Source organism: Ictidomys tridecemlineatus, chromosome 12 (genome assembly GCF_052094955.1).
Source record: "Ictidomys tridecemlineatus isolate mIctTri1 chromosome 12, mIctTri1.hap1, whole genome shotgun sequence".
Lineage (NCBI taxonomy): Eukaryota > Metazoa > Chordata > Mammalia > Rodentia > Sciuridae > Ictidomys > Ictidomys tridecemlineatus.
The window spans coordinates 95,575,319-95,598,747 of record NC_135488.1 but is presented as its reverse complement, the minus strand read 5'-3'; the positions used below and the strand labels follow the sequence as shown (position 1 = coordinate 95,598,747).

General features: G+C 38.0%; 1 protein-coding gene across 7 annotated transcripts in view; it reads left to right on the top strand.

The window, feature by feature from the left end:
• The window catches only part of Ltbp1 (latent transforming growth factor beta binding protein 1), a 386,831-nt gene that overhangs the window by 328,872 nt on the left and 34,530 nt on the right, over positions 1-23,429 (top strand). For 4 of the 7 annotated variants that reach the window (XM_078029401.1, XM_078029398.1, XM_078029400.1 and 1 more), the window contains 2 exons: positions 9,976-10,101; positions 13,449-13,592. In XM_078029401.1, the coding sequence (XP_077885527.1) occupies positions 9,976-10,101; positions 13,449-13,592 (270 nt within the window). The remainder of the gene's footprint in view (positions 1-9,975; positions 10,102-13,448; positions 13,593-23,429) is intronic. The other 3 variants (XM_078029399.1, XM_078029402.1, XM_078029403.1) reach the window with 1 other exon arrangement.

Here is a 23,429-nt window from a genome sequence, read left to right as displayed (position 1 = left end):
TTTCTCTATCTTTTTTACTTTGTTATTTTCTGCTTTTTTATTTATTATTTTTCCTCTCTGCTTTCTTTAGGTTGAAATTGACTTTATATCTACATTCTTATACTAGATCCTTAAACCATTAGATTTTCAAATTTCTTCTCTAATATGTATGCTTATGGTTGTACATTTCCTTCCAAGAATCCAAGATTGACATTTTCTGCATCCAGAACTTTTGATGTGTTGTATTTTGCCTTTCAATCATATTTTTATTTAATTTCATTGTCATTTCTTTTCTTTTGGCCAATGAATTACTTAGAAATATTTTGCTTACTTTTCAAACAGTGGGAGATTTTCTAGTTACTCTTTTTGTTATCAGCTTCTGCTTTAATACATCTGTGTTCAGAGAACATACTCTGCACAACCTCATTCCTTGAGATTTGTTGTGGCTTAAAACTTAAAGTAGATGCCCATTTAAAGTATACATGCTGTGGTTTTTAGTTTATTCACATTACCACAATCAACTTTAGAGCATTTCAAGAAACTCCATAATCATTAATAGTCATTCCCCATTTCTCTCCCCAGCCTCAGTCACTTAATACTTTTTAATATCTATCTATCTATCTATCTATCTATCTATCTATCTCTGCATATTTGATACATTTGTTTTTATAATCCTCCTATCTAATTGTAATTACATGTCTTTTCCCCAACCTCTCTCCATCCCCTTACCCAATCATCTCAGCCTCTGATGTCCACCATTCTACTCTTTACTTCTATGATATTAACTTTTCCAGTTCCACATGAGTGAGATCATCTGGTACTTGTCTTTCTGTGCTTGGTTTAATTCACTGAACAAAATATCCTCCAGGTTCATCCATGTGATTTATATTTTTAAAGTATGTCATACAGGATACTGGTTAGAAAGGGGATTAGAGGTGCAAGAGAAAAGTCTATATTGTATTCATAGTTCCTTCCAGACACACTGGTCACTGCGACTACAGAAGTGACCCTACTGATCCCACTAATCAATGGAAAGAAATGAATGTCTGGAGAAATGTTTTGGAGATAGAAAATGATACTGGTTTAGAACCTAATGTTGGATTGAGTGCATGGCATGAAGGAGAAAGCATTGACAGACCATAGATTCTGCTTTAGCAAGTAGATATTTGGTGGCACTATTTGCTGGCATGTTGCAAAATGAAGCAGTTTTTTTTTTTTCAAGTCAAGGGTATGATTTGAAGATATTAAGTTGCAGTTACCTACAAAATATTCATGGGAATGTGTCAAGTGCCAATTGAACCACATTAGGTCTAGCGTTGAGAAGTCTGAACTGGAGGTAAAAACTGGGAATCATCAGATAAGAATGGATGAGTCCACCAAAAGAAATCATAGAATGAAAACAAAAGAGGGTTGAGGATTAAACCCTGAGAAGCTTCAGCATGTATGTGTCAAGTAATGAAGATTGTCTAGGGGTAGATCAAAGATTAAAGGGGAACCTAGGAGCTTATGGGAAACCAAGGGGAAGAGATACTTCAAAAAGAAGATTGGGCTGACTGCACCGAGTACTACTGAGAGGACTACTAAGGTGACAATCAAGAAGAATCTTTTGAGTGATCTCATGAAGAGTCATTTCAGTGAAGTTTTATATTTAGGAGTGATCCAAATGGGAATGAGGACTGAAGGAGTGGGCAACATGTGTAGAAGAGTCAAGAACCTTGGTTTTGTAAAGGTGGGGGTGAGAAATACGGATTATGGTACAAGGAGACTGTTCATTACTTTTTAAAATGAGAAACAGCAGGGAATGTTTGATCCTGATGAAACGATCCAACAGAGAGGGATAGACAGGGAAAGTTGGAGATGCAGGGAGTCGAGGGCTAGCTGGAAAGGCAAATAACTTGAGAACATAACCATGGACAAGCTTTGCAGGAATGTGGCCAGAGCCTTTATATTGTTATCCATGGAGAAACACTGAAAAGATTTAAGCAGAGAGTTATTTAATTGGACTATTTTAATAGGTAAATCTTTCTGTCATTATGGGTGATGAATTTGGGGTCCTGATAAGTGGCTGAAGGCACCCATTTGGGAGACCATTGCAGGAACCTGAGTGAGAGATAGTAAGGCCCCCAAAAGGTTGGAGCATAGGTGAGACTGGGGGTACAGCCCAGAGATAAGTCAGAAGAGTGTGGTGATTGGATACTTCCCACATTTTTAGATAAAAATATGGATTTCTAGGCTGATTTTCAACAGAATGTCTTTATGAATGAGGAATATATGTTGGCAAGCTAATGGTTGATAAAAATCAGAGGAAAGTTGTTTTGTTTCTTTGGTACTCATAGCTGCTTGCAGAAATCAAATGGAAGGCTTGTCTCTCTAATTTTTTTTTTAAAGAGTAACTTTAAGTAAATCTCTTTGAAGGTAGTATATCTGAAAGCTATGTGAGGAAAATCTCTCATTGGCAGCCTTGTCTTCTAGATTAGGCACTAGAAAGTTGACCTTGAGATAATTTGCTGCCTCTGTCGTTCCTTATTGCTTATCTCAGGCTGCTGGCTTTTAAAACAGACTTGTAACCATCAAGGTCACCACGTTTTTTTCCTGCACTTCTCTATCGGGCAATGGCATGGTGGTCAGACCCTGCACAATGACATCTTTTCTACTGTTTTCTGGCTCGTCCATATTTCTCAGAACTAAGTTATTTTCCGTAACACATAACGGACCATATTCTCCAGACTTCTTGATGTTGCCAGACCTCAGTGGACCTTTTTTAAAAGGTTCCACAATATCCTATTGTATTGTCTGGACTATCTCCAAATCCAGTTTTTAATTTCCTATTGGCTAAATTTTATTTTATTTTATTTTTTTCTTTTAGGCCTTGCGCTCATCTTCTGCTTAATGCTGGCTTCCCTCCTATGCTGTGAGAGAGACCTTAATCTCTTTTGGGCCAGCAGCCATGCCATTTAAAAATTCCTTTGGGCAGCTCTTCAGCTGGTTTTGCATCTCGCGGCCCCATTTCTTGGCTGGGCTGTACTTTCTCCTTCCTGGCCTCTGTTCCTTTCAGCAAGGAGTCTGAGGGCGGCATTTTCCCTAAGCAGGAACCCTACATCCTTTCCAATGTAAGGCCCTTTTTTGTATCTGTTTTCCTAAGATTCTGGCATCAAATATTTAACCAATTGCAGTTGGTCAGGAAGCTCTTGGCTGAAACAGTGGGTCATTTCCTTTTAATAAAGAGACTGGAGAACACCAATGCTGGATGTGGTCCTGGTCTTGCTGAGGCTGGCACGCTGTTGCTGCCTGCCGTGCTGTCTTCTAAAGGTCTTCTAGAAGGACGTTCTCTTTGGGGCCTACCACACCTCTGGTGTTTTTACTTTGAGTATGATGATGCTTCTAGTTCTAAGGACAAAGATGCTGAGAAGAGGAGGTCCTTGACTAAACAACCAGTCAGTAAATGATGAGTAGCAGAGACTATGTTCTGACTCCCATCTTCATAGTGAACAGATGCCAATGTGCTTGTTGGGCTCACAGTGTGGTCAGTTCTATTCATCATGTAGGAGGAAGCTGTTCCAGCAATCACTATGGTAAGAGCTGGTGGATGGTTTAGAGCCACCAACTTTGATTCAGAAGATTGTTCCTTGGTAAGACTCCATTCCTTACAGCTCTGCCTCTAACTCCTTTGTGATCTTGATGTGAGTCCATTCCCCTTTTTAGGCCTTAATTTTCTGACTCTTAAAATAGAGAGGCTGAACTAGATAGTCCCAAGTTTCCTTTTAAGTCAAAATGGACCGTGTGATTCATCTAAATATGTTCTAACAATAGGAAGGTCATTTTTTTTTCTCAGCTGAACAATAACTATGGAAATTTTCTTGTGAACAATTCATTATCAAAAATGACAGTCACATCCCACAACCCAGGTCCCTGGAGTATATCCTGGCAGCAGAAGGGAGGCTCATTAGTGAGCTCTTCCCCAATAAGAAGGTGTGTTCTGTCAGAACTGGGAAGAAGGAAATCAGCAAAGCGCAAATGTTGAGCAACTGAAAATTAAAATTGAAAAAAAACTAATGAATGTGCCTTAAAAAAAAAAACAACACCACTTTGCTAACAAAATGGACACAAATATATCTTTCTCATGATACTCATAGATTTTTCCAAACATATTATAGGAAATATTGTACAGTTGGTGGCACCATTGATGCTTGTTATGAAGTCCATTGTCAGGGTCTTTAAACATAGTTTTAGTTTCTTAGATAGTAAACAGGTTTAACTAGACTCAGTCCCCTTTACAAAATCATGCTCTTTTTTCATACTTTTTTCCTAATTTCATAATTCACCTTAACAAATGTTTGACCTTAACCATTACTTAAGATTTGGGGTGCATGGTTAGAGTTCTGTTCTAATATGTTGAATCCCTGATAATAATCAGTAGGTTTTGAAAAGTGTATTATTATTGAGAAAGTGTATTGTATTAAGTAAAAAAAATATGTGGCGTAACAAACTTGATTTATGAAACAGGTCAGTGCTTAAGATCCTCAAAAGTATGAACTTTTCACTCACTGACAGCATTGTTACTATTTTCCTGCATTTTTATTGGTGTATTTTAATTGTACATAATGATGGGATTTATTGTTACACATTCATACATGCACACGATGTAATATAATTTGGCCAATAGCCCTCATTCTGCCTCCCCTCCTTCTATCCTCTGGTCCCTTTCCTCTCCCTTTGATTTTCATGTGATCACAACCCATCTTTCCATTTCTGTTTCCTAACTTCCACTTATGAGAGAAAATATACAACCCGTGACCTTCTGATTAGCATAATGATCTCAAATTCCATCCATTTTCCTGCAAATGACATAATTTATTTTTCTTTATGGCTGAATAAAACTCTATCATGTACATATATCATATTTTCTTTTTCCATCTGTCTGTTGATGGATACCTATGCTGGTCCCATAGTTTGGCTATTGTGAATTGTGCTGCTATAAACATTGTTAAGCATGGATCACTATAGTACGATACTGACTTTTTAATTCTTTAGGATAAATACTATAAAGTGGTATACTTGGGTCACATGGTGGTTCCAATGCCTAGTCTTTTCAGAAACCACCATACTGATTTATAGTACTAATTTATAGTCCTCCAATAGTATGAAAATGTTCCTTTTTCTCAACATCCTCTCCTGCATCTATTATAGCCTGTATTCTTGATGGCTGCCATCCTGACTGGTGTGAGATGATTTGCATTTCTCTAATTGCTGGTGATGTTGAACATATTTTCATATATTTATTAGCCATTTGTATTTCTTTCTTTCCTTTTTTTCTTGGAGAAGCATCTGTTTAACTTATTTGTCCATTTATTAATTAGGTTGTTGGGGGTTTTTTTTTGGTGTTGTTTTTGAGTTCTGAATGTATTCTAGATAATAATCCTCTGATCGCAGAGTAGACATTACTACTTTTAAAATGAGCTACTCGTAGTTCCAGTCACCTGGAGCTGTGTTCCACTTCTACAAATTTAGGTAATTTGTTATTGAGGAATTTACATCAGTGGCCCACTATCCTTGCTCAGTGTATTCTTTCTCAGCTTGATTTCCATTAAGTTATGAATATTTTTATCCATCTTTTCCAGTGACTAATATAAAGAACAAACACTTCCATGAGAAATCAGAAAGTCCTGTGATAGCATACCTAATTTGTCTATGTTGACAACTGAGAGGATTGCTAGAAATCACTCCAACAGTTCACAAATCCTTGGTATGACTAGGGATGATCTCATTCACGACTATTGCAGATACCTAAGCAAAACTGCTCTAGTAGTTTTAACATTAAGCAAAAAGAAAACATGATATTGAATGAGTCAAAATTTAGTTTCCTGTTCCAAATTCAGCTTCAGCAAAACAGGACAGCTTTCACTTATTCAGAGTAACAATGGAAAAATGTTTCAGAGAACTCACATGATCGAAGAAAATTCTAATGAAATAATGTACTTTTTATATAGGTCATTAGAGAACTGAAAAAAAAGTGTTGTCCTCTTATTAAGCTATTACCTCACCTCATTGTTGAAAACATGAAACTTCAGAGAGCTACATTATATCATTTTTATAAAATATTAGTTGTTGAAGAGCTAGAGTACAGCAAGCATGTCTCGTTATTTTTTCCTATTCATTCAAATCCAAGGTATTGCTCATCTAAACTTTCTCCGTTAATCACTGTTACAGTAAGTCTGAGTCTGCAAGATGTCCAATAATTCATAGCCAGCTTGGGGCTTGTTCATCTTCAGGCCAATTATTCACTTCCTGTGCTAGTGATTAGTAATAAGAAATCCTCATCTGCTGTAATTGTGTAGAATTAATATAAAGAAAGCAAGATATTTTACTTTAAGAATCTAGACCCAAATGCTAGCTGGTTTCTAGTGGCTGCTTTTCTTCCCTCCTCCCAGAAATAGATTTCTGGTGAGGGTTAGTCAAAGGCCCCCCACATAAAAAAAAAAAATAGCAGTTCTGATAAACATAACAATAGCACAAAATGCTCTGGGAGCAGAGAGGAGGGATCCTGAAACCTGCCTACTGGTAGCTAAAGAAAGTATCATGAAAGAGGTATCCCTTGGGCTGACTCGTAGTTTCTGAGTAAAGCCAAGGCTGAGAGGGGTAGGGATTCAGCAGGAAAAGGAGTGTGCAGTAAGAAATTAGAGACACTTGGTTTTCAAAGAACTCTAGCACCCCAACAGGGTTAGTATGCAGCTTGGGAAGGAGGTTATCTGCACACTGTGACCAGAGATGTGCACAGGAGCCAGATGACAAAGGAGGCTTGATGCTTTCCTAAGGAGGGCGGTGGGGGCTCTCTAGTCAAGTGGAGATCCTGAACATTCTGAGTAAGGGGATGGCATGGGAAAGGTCATGTTTTGGAAGAAGCACATTTGGCTGGGAGACAGACAGTGAGAAGTGCCAGGAGATACAAGGGCAGGATAGGAAGGGATGAGAAGGTGGAGAGAGGGAAAGATGACATCAGAATTTCTGGTTGGGTGACTGGTTGGATTCACTAATGAAGGGAACCTAGAGAGAAGTGGAGGCAAGGTGATGAAGGAAATGATAGAATTTATCATGGACATGTCTGAAGGTTTTACATAAAGGGCTTTAAAGGACAGAGGTTCAAGGCTTGGGAGAGATTGGGACATCAACAGTATGTAAGTGCTACTGAAGTTTCCAGCCTTAAATCCAGTGGTTCAAAGAATAACACGATCTGTTTGACAGTTGCCCATTTTAGGAAGTGACCTGTGTTAGGTGTTTAGACTACAGGATACAGTTCCTGCTCACCACTGTATCAGTAAACAAGTTGAAATCCCAGTCTTGGGCTAACATTCAAAGTCATCCAGGTCAGATTCATTGAGTGTCTTCTTTGTGTTAAATGCTATGAGGGAGATTTATGTGTTTAGATGTTTAAATAATTCATTTTTTTTTTCAATTATTTCACGGAGTTTTCAGTTTGCCTTAGGGAGATGAGCGAAAGTCAAGAAGGGAAGAATTGGAGTGAGAGAAATTTCCCACTAAGGGCAGAAAGTGAGCATTTTAGTAGAACAACAGTGAACTCACCTTCAGGCTTGATAAAGTTTGACATCGCAGGAGCAGATCAAATAGAAATAATTAAGACCAAGAAATATACTTGGGAGAAGATCCTGGCTGAGAATGAAGATTTGGGATTCATCCCAAGGGTTGTGGTCACTGAAGTTAGAGAGCCTGGGAAGCGGGGAGGGGGGAGTACTGAGCTTGCGGCAGATCCCAGGGGTCTGAGCCTTGGCAGACATCCTCCTTGGGCTGTGAAAGGGCAGTGGCAAGCCAGAGTGGCTAAAAATTAATATTAATATTCTGTTACTGAACATGGAGAAGGAAGTGCTCAAGAACTGGGTGTTCACCAGACTTAGAGGTCAAGGGTGAGGGACTGGAAAATGATCAGTGGGTTTAATGAGTCTGTCATTGGGTGCCTTTTCTCATAGGAGTTTCAGTGGGATAGAGAGGTAAGGAGTGAGATTGTAGGTCATTCAGGAGGGGGAGAAAGAAGAGCAGTAAGGGTAACAATAGTTGGTGTGTATTGGATTATGCTTCTACATTATGCTTCTAAGCACTTTGTATTTTGTTTAATTCTCACAGTAATTGTAAGAACATACCAATATTATTATTATGCATCTTGTGACTAATATTTCTGTATGATAGAGAAGCTATACAGTTAGCCCTTTGTAACTAATAGATCTGCATCTGGGGTTCAAAAATATTTGAAAAAAAATTGCAGCTATACTGAACATGTACAGATTTTTTTAAAGTATCATCATTATTTTCTGAAGGATAGTTATAACGACTATATAGAATTTTTACTGAATTGGGTATTATAAGTAATCTAGGGATGGTTTAAAGTGTATGAGAGGGCCTGGAGTGAGCTCAGGGTAAAGTACTTGCCTAGCATGTGCGAGACCCCGGTTGCCAAAGGGCATGGCAGGATGGACATAGGTTTTGTACAAATACTGTATCATTTTATATGAGAGAGTTGAAAATCCTTGGAACCGATTCCCAACAGATACCCAGGGATGACTACATTGGGAAGTAAAACCAATGAGTGTGGCTGGTTCTTTTGAGACTTTTTGCAGAAAAGCAAAATAGGTTAAAACATGATCAAGTGAACACTTTTCAAGTCAACAGTTTAGAAGACAGCGGAAGGTCCCAGAGTGGAATAATAGAAAATAGTAGAAAAGAGTATACAGGTGGAACTAGGGACCAGAGACCAGTCAGGACGGGAGAAAGGCCCAGCCTTGAAGCCAGAAAGGACCGTTATCTTCAAATTGAGAAAATCAAAAAAATGTTGATGAAGTTACTCACATTTTGCAATTCAGAAGTGTGATAGTGTGAATTTATGCTTGATAACATCAGTGTTGGAAAATTAGGAAGTCAGGCAGCTTCTAGAAAAATTATTAACTTATCTTTGTATTCTTCCAGAAAATTTCTTCAACTTAGCTTTAAAAACTTTTTCAAAGAGAAAAGCTTGATTTTAATAACATTGACCCCTCCCAAACTCAATTCTGTCATGTGAAATTTAACTTGTCATTCCCTTCATCATCTGTTACCTGGTTTCATTATTTAAACATGAAAGTAAAATCTTCTTCACATATATTTGCATTTCCTTAACTGTTTCTTTGAAAACCTGTATTTTGGGGACTAAAAGAAGAGGTGGCAACTGGAAGTGTACAATGTGACTGTGAACAAGGACAAAGGGAAGGGAGAAGCATGAAGAAAATTTGTAACTAAGGATCAAGAAGAAGAGCCCCCATCTAAAAATCCACTGTAACTTTGTAATTAAGAGTTCCTGTTTATGAGAGCATTTTTATTAATGGAACGAAAAAGGTACAGGGTCATTGTCTGCCATTAAGTTGCTAGAGAACAAAATGAGCTCATGACCAGCTATTCACTTCAATAGCACTGCCATTTAGGACCTCGAGTGGCTGTAACTTAGGGACAGGAAATCTTTTCTCATAAATAACTTCGGCCGGCTGGCTATTCTGCTGAACTCATCAGATCCTTTCTTGATTCCATAGGAATACAGTGTAGAAAAGATCAAGGTTATCTCCAGGGTTGAGTTACCGTTGCTTCTTGCTACCCACAACTCTGCCCATAGAGCAGTTGTTTTCATCTTTTCCCCTGTAAAACTATAACTCCCCTCGGAAATTAAGAGTGGAAAACATTTGGGAAATACTGACTGTGGCACTTACAGCAGTCATTTCGATTTAAAAACATTTCCTGAGGAAAAGCAAATGTTTTCTCACAGACCCCAACATTTTGCCTGTTAAACCATTTTTGTCATCAAAACATTTTATTAATATGTAAAATGTTTGCAAAGTTCATTCTGTGTAAACATGATCATTTCATACTAATCAGATGTGTTGAGTGCCTCTGTTCATCCATCAATATCCGGTGTTTGTCAGCCTGTGTTTGTTTTGTGTCTGATGTTAAATGTCTTTCTTGCAGATATTGATGAATGTGTAAACAACACTGTTTGTGACAGTCACGGGTTTTGTGACAATACAGCTGGCTCCTTCCGCTGCCTCTGTTATCAGGGCTTTCAAGCCCCACAGGATGGGCAAGGGTGTGTGGGTGAGTTTTTAGAATTTTTCTCCCAACATGTTCCATGTGTCCCTTTCAAAAAGTTATCAACAAGAGGAAATTTTAAACAGCAAACTTGGGCACAATTTGCTTTTATCATATAATATGAGATTGGGCAAATCCTGTGGCTTCTGAAATTGATAGGAGCACTGATAATTACAGAAGTATGACCTTAAATTGAAGCATGTTTTTAAAGGACATGTGTTTAAACCCTTAGTTGAGAATGCAGCACTCTATAACCCTTGTGGCCCAGGAAGCAGAGTCTGCAACATGGTATAGGTAGTCCGTCATAGAAATCCAGCTCCTCAGGCGGTGCATTTAAGGAAGAGCGTTGGAAAGAACTTCGGTTTCCAGGAATGACACCAGTAAACTGATGCTCTTGATTGTGCAACTCTATTCTTCAGTCCGTTCTGGGACTGATGGTGCTGGAAAGAATCTTGAATGTCATCAGATGTCCTAAAATATCATCCAACACATGCTCCTAGAGAAGAGATTTTTGTGTTTCATTTTCTGATCAGCTGATTTCTGCAAGTCAATGTCATTATGAAACATGCTTGTAATTAGAGTGATTTCTTGGGAAACAGAAGAAAGGTTATAAAATCTGAAACTTCATGCATTAACAAGGCTTTTTTCTTTATACTTCTTAATGGAGAAAAATAGCTCTGTTTACTACAGGGCAAATGGCACTTGAGGTGAAGTCAATAACTTATTGCTTTGAAAATTTACAAGGAAAACAAGTTATTTGCCATCCTAGATAATACTGGGAAAACAAAGTCTATTTAGAGGTTGGATGATACCACTTGAATAAAAACTGCTTCTCTGGGATTAATTATGGAATCTAGTTAATTCACAATCATATTGTTAGTTCCCAACCACATTAAAAAATAGTCATAAACACAGCTAGCCAATTAACACATATAATTATTCCAGAATTAGACACAGGAAGACATCTTGGCTATCGGATAATAAAAGCCAAGACTATTCTAATCTCTCCTTCCCACCAAAACCCAAGTGATTAAACATGGCCTGACATTTGCTTGTACTGTGACTAAGTGGGCACTATGATTTGACTGAAGTTGGGTACCATCTCCAGACACTGTCCCTGCTCCCTCCCTTGCCCTCAAGCTGAGCTTTGACCCTCTTTCCAGAACACCTTCAGCAAATTCTATCATAGCACTTACAACCTTTTGGGAATCATTTATTTGTGTATCTGCTGCCTGCAGCCCTCTTCTCCAAGTCCACAACCTGCATGTGATTGCGAGCTTTCTGTCTCCCTTCCCTGGAATGGGCACCATGTTTGACCTACTCAGTAAATTGTGTTTAACTATTTAACTGTTGAAATATCAGATGTTGACTCCACATGGTCCCTGAACCCCTGTTTAATATTCATTTCCAGCCAACCAGATGAGCACACTGACCTTTTGTTGATATTTCAGTATGGCACACAAGACACACCCTTAGAAGGGGATATTTGTTGTCATTTTGGTGAACTCAACAAATGTCATTTTGTCTTTTTTTCTTTTTTTTTTTTTTTGGTCCTATTAACTGAGGACTGGTGATGCAGCTCCTTGTAGAGTACTTGCCTAGCATGCATGAGGTCCTGAGTTTAATCCCCAGCAAACCTCACCCCCCAGATCTATCTAACCATATCTATAGATACACAAACTGAGCACCTATTATGTGCACTTCACCGCACTGGATGTTGTGCAGCATTTCAGGGATGAGACAGGTTTGAGGCCAGTCTTGGGCTGTCTTCTTTACTCTGCTTAGACCCTACACACCCGCCTGCTCATTGTCACCTACTCATCCTTCAGATCTGGGCTACAATGTTAATTCTCTAAACCACTCTTGCATGAAAGAACCACTGTTCCCTACTTCATAGAGCTCTGTATTTTTTATTTCTGGCACTAACGAAGCTTGTGAGATTTTCTTGCTGATTTCCCTGAGGGCAGGAGTTGGGCCTGACTGACTCATCATTGCTCTCCCACATATGGGCTGGGCCACAGGGCCTGGCCCATATAAGTAAGTGGGAAATATTTCTTGATTAAATGAACGTGCCTGGTGGGAAAGAGCTCAATAGCCATGTAAATAATATGAGTTGGAAAGTAGAAAGTTTCATATGACATTTGCCTAAAATTGATAAATGTGAACTGGCAAATTCCTAAAGTCAATTTTTCTAGTCTAAATAATAACTGTCTATATTGATTAAATATTCCAGTTCTGCTTTACTTTATGTTATAATATATTTTTATAAATGAAACCCAGATCATTGGGTTTATATTTGTTTACAAACAAAGTGAAATGGGAAGCTGAGGTTAATTATCTAAATAAGTCAAAACCCATAAACCTTTTGTCCAATAAACTGGATATAGCAGGGGAAATAGGATTTTTTTTTCCCTGAATGGTTTGGAAAACTGCTCACATTTTTAACACTGTATAAACCATCTCAGAGTGTGCTCATGAAGCTGGTGTGTACATGTTTAATGCATAAGACCCATGAGCATTTCAGATGTCAAGTGAGGTACTTTGCTGAACAGGACAGCTATTAATAAAACTTTTTGGAGAAGCAAGGTAAAATGTACGATGTGGTAATTGGCCTTTCTTTAAGGTGTATTGCACATCCTTTAATAAATCATACTCATCAATGAGATGACTTGACTGTGTTTTAATTATATATATTTTAAGCACAGGAAAAAAAAATTCCATAAAATAGAAATTACCCTGTGGACATCCACAGAATTTGAAAAGGAATACTGAAACCAGTATTAGTTATTGGACCAATTTGGTTCACATGAATGATTAGTGCACCCTGATAAATGCTTATAGCTCTTACAACCCAAATTCTAATTTTAATTTATGGACCTCTTGGCTGCTAGTAAACTGTACTTTCAGACATTTAAGTAGATCTTTAGCATTTTAAATGAATTCAAAGTTTCTAGGCTTGCTGAAGTGCATGTGCTTCTAATTCTTTCTGGATTTAAGAACTGAGAGTAGAGCATTGGGCCATTTCTGACTTTGAATATATTGAAAAGTCATGGAAGACCAAACTAGATGTTCAAAGGGCACATACTATTATTTCCAGTGCAATTCCAGGGTGTCCCTTAAAAGTAGAATTGGAATTTAGACCATTATTGTGCATGTTCTCAGTCCTGTCATACAGACAGCTACATGAGCTCTGCCTTTAGGAGCCTATTCCCTAAAAGAGCAGATGGGGTTGGCCAGCTTCCTGGAGAGCACCTCATTTCCGGAAGGCACTACTGGCCTTGGCAGTGCTGGCAGAATGAAGAGCTGTCTGGACTGACACACGCATCTCACTTGCTCTTTACTCCCTTTGCCAGATGTGAACGAGTGTGAACTCCTCAGTGGCGTATGTGGTGAAGCCTTCTGTGAAAACGTGGAAGGGTCCTTCCTGTGTGTGTGTGCTGACGAGAACCAGGAGTACAGCCCCATGACTGGGCAGTGCCGCTCCCGGGCCTCCGGAGGTAAGTCCCAGTGGCACTGGGCAGGGCACAGAGGGCCCTGCTCAGAACCTGAACCTGATGGGCGTGGGCCAGACACTCCAGGAGCGAGGTGAGGAAGAGCCTAATGTCCTGGCACAGTTCTGATGCTGGAAGCTCCTGTGTCCATCCCATCCCTCATCAGTGGAAATAGGATGTGGGTCATGACTGTTTGGGCTAGATGGCTTCTAACAAGCTTTCCAACCCAAGACGTCATGAGCAGAGTAAAGGATCCAAAACAATGAGAACATTTGTTGGGTCCTGCCTAAGACTTAGGGAGCTATCAGCTCGGGTTTAATATGGCATCATCTCATTAAGTTACATAATCCCCCTTTCTTGGCCCATGGAGAAATGTATCTTGACCCTTCTTTAAATGAAAATCAACATACAGGCCTCTCAGGATCTACAAAGACTTCCACTTGGAATTCTTAAGGTGTTTCTCCAGAATCTGGCCTATTGAGTTGCCATGTTTGCATTTATTTAAAATTTGATTTAGACTGCGTTGTCACTGTGCAAATTGAAGTGGAGAGCTGAAAGTTTTCCAGATAAATTAATCGACTTGCAGATCATAGATCACCCTTTTAGTTGTGCCATGTAGTTATAACTTGGTTGTATTTTAAGACAAGCAAAAGACCAAAAGGTCCTTTGAGAGCCAAATAAAATGAAACTTAGACCATTTTAATTTATTCCTAAATATCAGTCAATTTTACCCACGCTCATATAATAGCTTTTACTAATCCTCTATAGGGGACACTTGTCTTGTGTAAAATAGCTATTTTCACAAGTTATGGAGAATAAAATATAAAAATATGTTCATCCATACATTTTATTTTTTGATTACTAAGTATAGACAGGCAAGGAGGTACAGAATTAAGTGAGCAGACAATTAAAATACATTGTCTGTGGAGGGGAAGAGGAAGGTTATTGCTGAGGTAGCATTGCTGTTCATTCAAGTGACCACCAATGTGGTATGCATGCCATAAAGAAAAAGACATTTAATCTTAGTTGTACCCAGGGTAGCAAAACATGAAAATCTGGTTGGCCTAAGTAATTACCTTTCTCTTATTTGTCTTTGGTTCCATAGGGTAGCACTTTACCCACAGTATTATTTTGAATGAATAACTTAATATATCATAATATTGTATAGTCAATAAGGGATCTATATGAAGATTAGGTAGTCATAATAAATATAAATGCATATGATACGATGTGAAATGAAAAAAGCAAGCTATTCTAATGATCATATTCTGCAGAGAGGGGGAGATTAAGGATACAGAAAAAGATAATTTTAGGTCTTTATGGAACTTTTAGTTTTTTTTTCTTTATTTTTCAAACTTTCTGTAAGACTTCAGATGGGACACCCCGTGATCTGGTCAATCATCTCTTTCTAACTGTGTAAATTTGGGCATCTCAACATCCATGAGATTTAGTATCTCGCCTTTAGAATGGAAAAGTTTTATTTTCTTCACAGAGTTTTACAAATTCTATTTACTTATTTTGCCCATAGTTATTTTTTGATTAATTTCTTGTAGATTTACAGAGTGGTGAGATTCACTGTGGTATATTCATATATGTAAGTAGGAAAGTTATGTCAGATTCATTCCACTGTCTTTCCTTATTCCATCCCCGCCCTTCCCTTCATTCCCCTTTGTCTATTCCACTGATCTTCTATTCTTTTTTTTATTACCCTCTCTCCCACTTTTATTGTGGATTAGCTTCCTCATGTCAGAGAAAACATTCATCCTTTGGCTTTTGGGGACTGGCTGATTTCACTTAGTCTCCAGATCTGTCAATTTACCAGCAAATATCATAAAGTCATTCTTCTTTACAATTGAGTAATACTCCATTGTTTACACATTTTTAATGAGATCACATGTGTAAAGTCACTTGTTAAGAGCCAAGTACAATTCAAAATCTCATACTCAGCCATGTCCCAGACACAGCAAGGCTATTTTTCATCCTTTCATGGTCTCTTCTGAAGTGGTGGATCTTTTGACTACAGTTATTTTTGATCCAGGTCATATAACCTCATTAAAGTACATATCTTGGCTCCTGAAGTTTGCTCATTTCTTTTTCTCAGACATTAATAATGCCTTAAGAGGATCATGAGGTAATCCGAACCGTTTTTGCTGAACTGGAACAGCTCACTGTAAACTGTGCTTATTATTTATTTGAACTTCTGGCAACTCTTCTCATAGCCTTGCTCCTCATCTCTACTTTTTTAAAGTTCCTAACACCTATTCTGCCTTTTTCCTTTTAGTCTGGTTGCTCTCTCATTGACTATCTCTTTCTGGAATGTTCTTTCAGTCAGAGTTCACTAAGTACCCTCCTGCTTTTTCAAAGAACATAATTTGGAATACCTTATTCTATAATGTTGGTCTGACAATAAATACATTATGGTTCCTTCCTCTTAATTTATCTAATCATTTCTGGATTTTTGCATGTTTTTTTTTTTTTTACCATAGTTCTCTGGCTTCCTAAATATGACACATAGCCAATTTTTTATTGGTTCATGTATGTATGATAACAACAATCAAAAACTGGTTGAGCTTACTAAGCTGCATAGTTCTTGGCATCTTAAACTTCTGCCATACCTCAATTTGTATAGTTTTTGGTGAAAATCAGTTATGTAGAGTCTTAAGACAATCTTACTACTATCTGTATTTAAAGCAATTTCCTATTGAAACTGGTCTTGAAAATTAGGATCAGGTCCTCATTCCCCTGGTACTGAAGACTGAACACCAAGAAATGCTGAGGCAAGAGTAAAAAGTTTTATTTAAAGGATAGAACAGAGAGAGACTCCTCTGGAGAGGAAGGAATATGGAGCTGGTGCCCAAGGGAATGAGGATTTCTTGCCTCTTTTATAGATTTTTGGCTTCCTTTCTTCTTGTGTTCTCTCCTCTTCTTGTCTTGCCTCTGTGACCAAAATGGCAGGAAGAGAGCTGTCCAGGGGGTGATTGCTTATGTTAGAAAATGTGATCCTTCCCCTCCCCCAGAAGTTGTTAGCAACCAGGTGATGGCAAGTGCTATCTATCCATTTCCTTTTCTTTGATAATTATCTAACTTTCCTTTGCCCTGGTCTCACTACCAGTATCTGAAAGACAGAGTTTATCCCTGAACTTCAAGGAGAATTTCACTTCATTGAGCCAATACTTGATCAGTTATTTGAAAAGGGTGATTTAAACTGGAAATTATAAAAAAGATAATATATCTTTTAAATATTTAATTTTTAACTTAAAGCATAAAAAATGTACATTCATTCATGAGTCTTTGAAGACAGGCCAGGGTCTTTTTTGAGCAGAGGCCACTCTTGGAATTCTACATGGCTCGTCTCCAAAAACCTCTATTTCTTATGCATCCTCTACACTGCCTACTTTAAAGCAAGTGAGAATTTAAAGACTTTTACAAAGCAAATGAGGATGAATCCCTCTAGATTTTTAGTTTTCAAATGTTTTATGGTTATCTCATCCACACCTAATTTAGTTGCATTCTTTTTACTAAATCTTTATCTAGTTTTTCTAAAGTATTTGCCTGAGAAACAAATCTTATATTCACATTTATATTTTGCTGATATATGTATTGCTTAATGAGGTAAAAACAGTAATCAATACACTGGCACAGAATGTTTGAGAATAAACATAGCCGAGTCTTGGTTGGCATACTCCTCAACCTGCAGAAGCAGAAGTATGTAGACCTCTGAGAATAGCCAACTGGTTGTGAGCATTGCAGGATGTCCCCAGAGGGACATCTTTTAACCCAACACAAGTACATGGAAATTAGCTTAAAGAGTTTGCATCATACCTCAGTCAAAGAATCTACTATTAACACATTTTGTACCAAAGTTTTTATTTAGGATTCCAATTAATTTTATTATAGATATACTGATAACTCAGATCTCAACCTTCTTGAAATGTGATTTGGAAAGGAAATAAAAATTTGCAATGTAGCCAGCAACAGTTTTACTCAACTATACGGTTTTCCCAGGACAATTCACATTCCCATAATGAGCAGAAACAAAAATCTAATGTCTTATTGTACTGAGTACAGAACTTAGGCTAAGGGATGGGATGCCAGGCAGGAAGATTTCAAATTAGTATCCAAAAGAGCTTTCCCATAGCTAACCAGAGCTAGGCAGTGCACATCTCACACAGGGTGTTTCCCCTGGAGGTATTCAAAAACAGGTGAGGATACCCATTGGCAGAAGAGCACCTACTTTCAGCATGAGTCTATTTCTTCTGGTCTTTAAGGTAGTTTTGAACTCTTAATATCCTAGGATTTTTATTTCTACATGACTTCTTGGCTCCCATATAGTTTTTTTACGTCTAGTCTAATGTTTTCCACTTCTTGGGCCTTTGGCCATTAATTTACATTGCTGTACATTACCTAAAAGAATATGAAACAGAAATAACTAAAAAATGTCCATACCAGGCCATTCATCACATTTAAGAGGATATGGATATGAAATATAGTCTGATGCCTTTATTTCCTTAGTGCCTGTGATAATTGCTCAATAAAAACTTTATGTCTTTGGGCACTCTAAAGGAAGCAGTAAATATTTAGTCTTGGCAACCATAGCCTTCAAACCTTACCCACAAAATGCTGTTCTCTTCCTTGATTGGTGAACAGAGGATATTCTGTGGTAGGAATAGAGTCTTACTCTTAAAACAGAAGGTATAATGAAAAGAACATCATGAAAAAGATGTATATTATAATCAATGCATGTGTTCTGCACTTTAAGAAAAGCAAATAAAATCGGAAATGATTAAGTGTATAGACTGGGGTGGTTATTTGTATTAAAAAGTAATTTTTGCTTTCACATCAGTTTAAATGCCAGTCTTATCTAATTTACTAATGAGCGTTCTCTCACATCATGAGCTTGATCCTGGCTTCTACATTTAGAAACTACCTTAGTGATTTTCCAACCCAGCTTCTTTATTTATAGGTAAAGTGACTCTGGGCCAGACTGAAGCTCTAAATGTTATTCTTGGGGTCATACAGCTAATGCATGGCAGAACCGGTACAGGAATCCAACTTGGGGAATTTCCCACTTCATTATTTCCACTTCTTGGGGCTAAGTACCCCAAGAGACCAAATTCTTCTAAAATTTGACTTCCATTTCACTTTTTCCCCCATTATTAAAATAATATTCATTCATCATAGAACAAGGCAAATACAAAACTATATCTAGATGAAAATCCCCAGCATAACATCATCCAGGATGATCTTGGTCGCCATGTTGACCTTCTGATTCTTTGAGGTGACACCTGTATGCCCCAAACCACAATAGAACCATCTCCCATTTACTCCTCATGGCATTGACATCAGGCCCTCTAATTCCTCTTCTATGTGAAACTGCTTCCTCTTGGGTCATCAGGGAGCTTTGTATACCAATAGCCTTCAGTCTCATTGGAGACTTCAATTTGACAGTGGTTTCTCCTCTTCTCCCCTTCTTTTCCCTGTGATTGATTTCAGGACACTAATCTTCCTCTTGCCCTTCTACCTTGGACGATTCTTTTCCTGTCTCATTTTCTTTCCCATCCCTTCCATATTGATGTCCCAGGGAGTTGCATGCTTGCAACAACCCTCTTGTTTTTTCTGTTTTTCTCCTGGGATATTTTACCTGCTTCTGAGTCAACTATTACTCTTGTGGTGTTGCTTGTTTAAGACTCTTCTGCCCCACCTGTTTGCTGAGGGCTACCCTCTAATTTCCAACAGTCTTTGGACCTTTTTCCCAGGGGTCTACTTGTAAGCATCTCTGGCTGCCAACTACTCAAACCCAAATTAATTGCCAAGACTCCCCCCTATGTGCACTTAATAATTGACATCAGTACTGGAAACCTCAAATTGATGCTTTCATTTTTATCCCCACCTGTCTAAGCAACCCATCCATGCCATTCCATCTTCAAAGTGTCCTCCATAGTCCTCCCTGGTCTTGTTCCTGTTGCCGGAGCCTGCCCTTCAGCATCACTTCCTGGACCACTGCAGTAGCCTCCTGACTCCTCTTCCTGCCTGTCCCATTAATTCCTACTCCACATTTTGCCAGAGTTTATATTTGTTTATTCATTCTAATTTGTTATACATGCTGGCAGAATGCAGTTCATTTCATATTACACATATAGAGCACAATTTTTCAAGACGCTGACTGTACACAAAGTATTTTCACACCATTTGTGTCTTCATACATGTACTTAGGGTAATGATGTCTAACTCATTCCATCATCATTCCTACCCCTTTCCTGCCTCCCTTCCCCCCCTCCCCTTTGCCCTATCTAAAGTTCCTCCATTCCTCTCATGCTCCCCGCACATCACCATTATGAGTCAGCATCCTCATCAAAGAAACATTCGGCCTTTGGGATTGGATATGTCACTTAGCATCATATTCTCCAACTCCATCCATTTACCTGCAAATGCCATGATTTTATTCTCTTTTAATGCTAAGTAATGTTCCATTGTGTATATATACCACATTTTTTTTATCCATTCATCTACGGAAGGGCATCTGGGTTGGTTCCACAGTTTAGCTATTGTGAATTGTGCTGCTATAAACATTGATGTGGCTGTGTCCCTATAATATATTGTTTTTAAGTCCTTTGGGTATAAACTGAGGAGTGAGATAGCTGGGTCAAATGGTGGTTCCATTCCCAGTTTTCCAAGGAATCTCTATACTGCTTTCTAGATTGGCTACATCAATTTGCAGCCCCACCAATAATGTATGAGTATCCCTTTTTCCCACACATCCTCACCAACACTTATTGTTGTTTATATTCTTGATATCTGCCATTCTGACTGAAGTGAGATGGTATCTTAGAGTAGTTTTGATTTGTATTTCTCTAATTGCTATAGATGTTGAACATTTTTTCATATATTTGTTGATTGATTGCATATCTTCTTCTGAGAAGTATCTATGCAGTTCCTTGGCCCATTTATTGATTGGGTTATTTGTTGGTTTTTTTTTTTTTTTGGTGTTAAGGTTTTTGAGCTCTTTATATATCCTAGAGATTAGTGCTCTATCTGATGTGCTTGTGGTAAAGATTTTTTCCCATCCTGTAGGCTCTCCATTCACCTCACTGATTGTTTCTTTTGCTGAGAAGAAGCTTTTTAGTTTGAATCCATCCCATTTATTGATTCTTGGTTTTAATTCTTGTGCTATAGGAGTCTTATTAAGGAATTGGGGGCCTAATCCTCCTATATGATGAAGGTTTGGGCCTATTTTTTCTTCCATTAGGCTCAAGGTCTCTGGTTTAATTCCTAGGTCCTCCATCCATTTTGAGTTGAGTTTTGGGCATGGTGAGAGATAGGGGTTTAATTTCATTTTGTTCCATGTGGATTTCCAGTTTTCTCAGCATCATTTGCTGAAGAGGCTATTTGTATTTTTAAAACAGATCTGGTTTCAAATCCTTCTTCAATCTATCAACTTCTTGTCACCGTCTACAGCATAAAGTCCAATTCCATTAGCAGGTAACAAAACCCACTAGAATATAACAAACCTTTTTAGTATCATCTCCCAAATTGTTGTTTGTATTCTTAATAGCTTCCATTCTGACTCAAGTGAGATGAAATCTTAGAGTAGTTTTGATTTGTATTTATCTAATTACTAGCGATGATGAACATTTTTTCATATATTTGTTGATTGATTGTATATCAGCTTCTGAGAAATGTCTGTTCAGGTCCTTGGCCCATTTATTGATTGGGTTATTTGCTTTTTTTGGTGCTTAGCTTTTGGTTAGAAATGATGGTGTGATGTGATGGACACCCCCATCTTGCTCTGCCACAGAAAGTTAAATTCAGTTGTACTTTTTGCTTCTCACCCTCAGGCACCTTGCTTGTTGACTTTTTAAAAAATATTTTCTTCCTTAATTTATCTTTCAAAACTTGGCTCAGATGTCACCTCTCCACGATAGCCCTGTGTACCGTGGCCTGCCACAGTGTAGCTTAGGTGTATGCATCCAGGAGTGGACTCTCCTCTGGCCAGCCCATGGCCAGTTTACTGGCCCAACTCTGTACTCACATCACCTCTTTAAGAACAGGAACTGTGTGGAAATATCTTCTTCAAAACATGTTAATTCCTATGCTTTGTTTTTTAAACTTAACTTTGATCACCTTTCTCTGGTCTTCTTTTTTATTTGCATTCTTTCATATGCAATCCATTTCTACGGTCAGTACCTTCTGGAACTTACTGAGGAGGGCTTTCTCCTCAATCCTGCTTTAAATAATAGATAACACATGTCTCCATTGTGTAAGTTCTTGAAGGTGAGGGCTTGAAAAAAAAAACATAAATGAATTTCTAAGTTCTTTTTTTACTCCCTCTTGAAATATTATCCGAGAATTCCTTTTCTTATAAAAACACAAAGTGATATAAACTGTGTTTCTTGAGATTTTTAAATTTAAGAAAGGAGTACAGCTTCCTGGGGGCATCTAGCAGAAATAATTTCCTCTCATAGACTTCTGTGCACTGACCTCTTGTCCACTATGGCTGGTGTTTCACTGGGCACTCTTTACTCACACCCATTCGCTTTGTTACTCCTGGGTCATTTTGGTCTAAAGGACATAGAGAGGATTGGCTCAGAGGACATATAGAACACATTGCAAAACACAATGCAGACAAAAATCGAAGACAAAAGCCTATATTTTAAAGACTCATATGCATTTTAATCAAAAAGAAAAAACTTTTGGGTTTTCTCACCCAATAGCAGTCCTTGCAGTTGCACATATTTAGGAAAAGACTCTGCAGTTTGACAGACCAAGGGGAAGGAATTCCCAGGTAGGGCTCTCTAGGTGGCTCTAAGCTCCTCTGTTCTATTCAGAGCAAGGGACATGCTGACATGGGCAGGGATCATCTGCTGCCCTCTCTTCATTTATCTCAAACAAAGCTACTTGAGATTAGTAGGATGCTGTGCCACAAAGAGGGCTTCTAGGGAAAGAAAGCCATGGATACAAGCCACTTGAAATGAATCTCAGTTTTCTCTTCCACAACAGGAGGGTGCTGCGTTACCTGCTCCCTCTATAGGCATAGTTAGTTATTCTGCATTTCATGTGAAAAGGCCTTGGTAAAATTTCCTTCAGAAAAGAACTACATGGGGCTAGGGATGTAGCTCAGTGGTAGAGCCCTTGCCTAGCATGCACCAGGCTCTGAGCTTAATCCCCACCACCAAAATCAATCAATCAAACAAATTGCTATGACAAAAAAGTACCACATGTAAAATGTCCAAAAAGTCACTTTTTTTGTTATCACCAAACCATACTCCTAGGATTAAAATGCACAAATTGATATTTATAAACAGATGTTAAGCCAGCCTTTTAATAAAAATAGAAAAATAAAATCTGAAAATACTGGAGGAGAAATAATATATTTCTTAGAAGTCTGTGGCATGTGATGTGTGGTATGGTTAATCTTATTTATAAAATCTTTAAGAAAATTTATTCTTTTTCATGCTTAGCCCTTTTCATAACCAACAGAAAACCTCCAATCCAGAAGCAATGACTTAAACTCACAGAAATTCTTCAAAGAAATTATATTATGTATATTTACAGATCAGAATTTTACCCCAAAGGAAAAATTCTCAAGGAAGTTAATTATTTAAAGGTTAGGAAGATAGGGAAATTATAGTTTTTCCCAGAATGACCTTTGTGGACCAGTTTTTGAAAAAGAATTTGCATCTTTTTTCAAACATGGATAAGGGCCTGCCTAACCCTCCATTTCAGCTGTGTAAACATTGAATTTTCAAATAGCTGGGAAAGAAAATAAGAGCAGAACTAATGTAAAACCGAGTAATATAAGTATATTATTGATTATCTCCCTTATGAAATAATATGAGTTTCCTT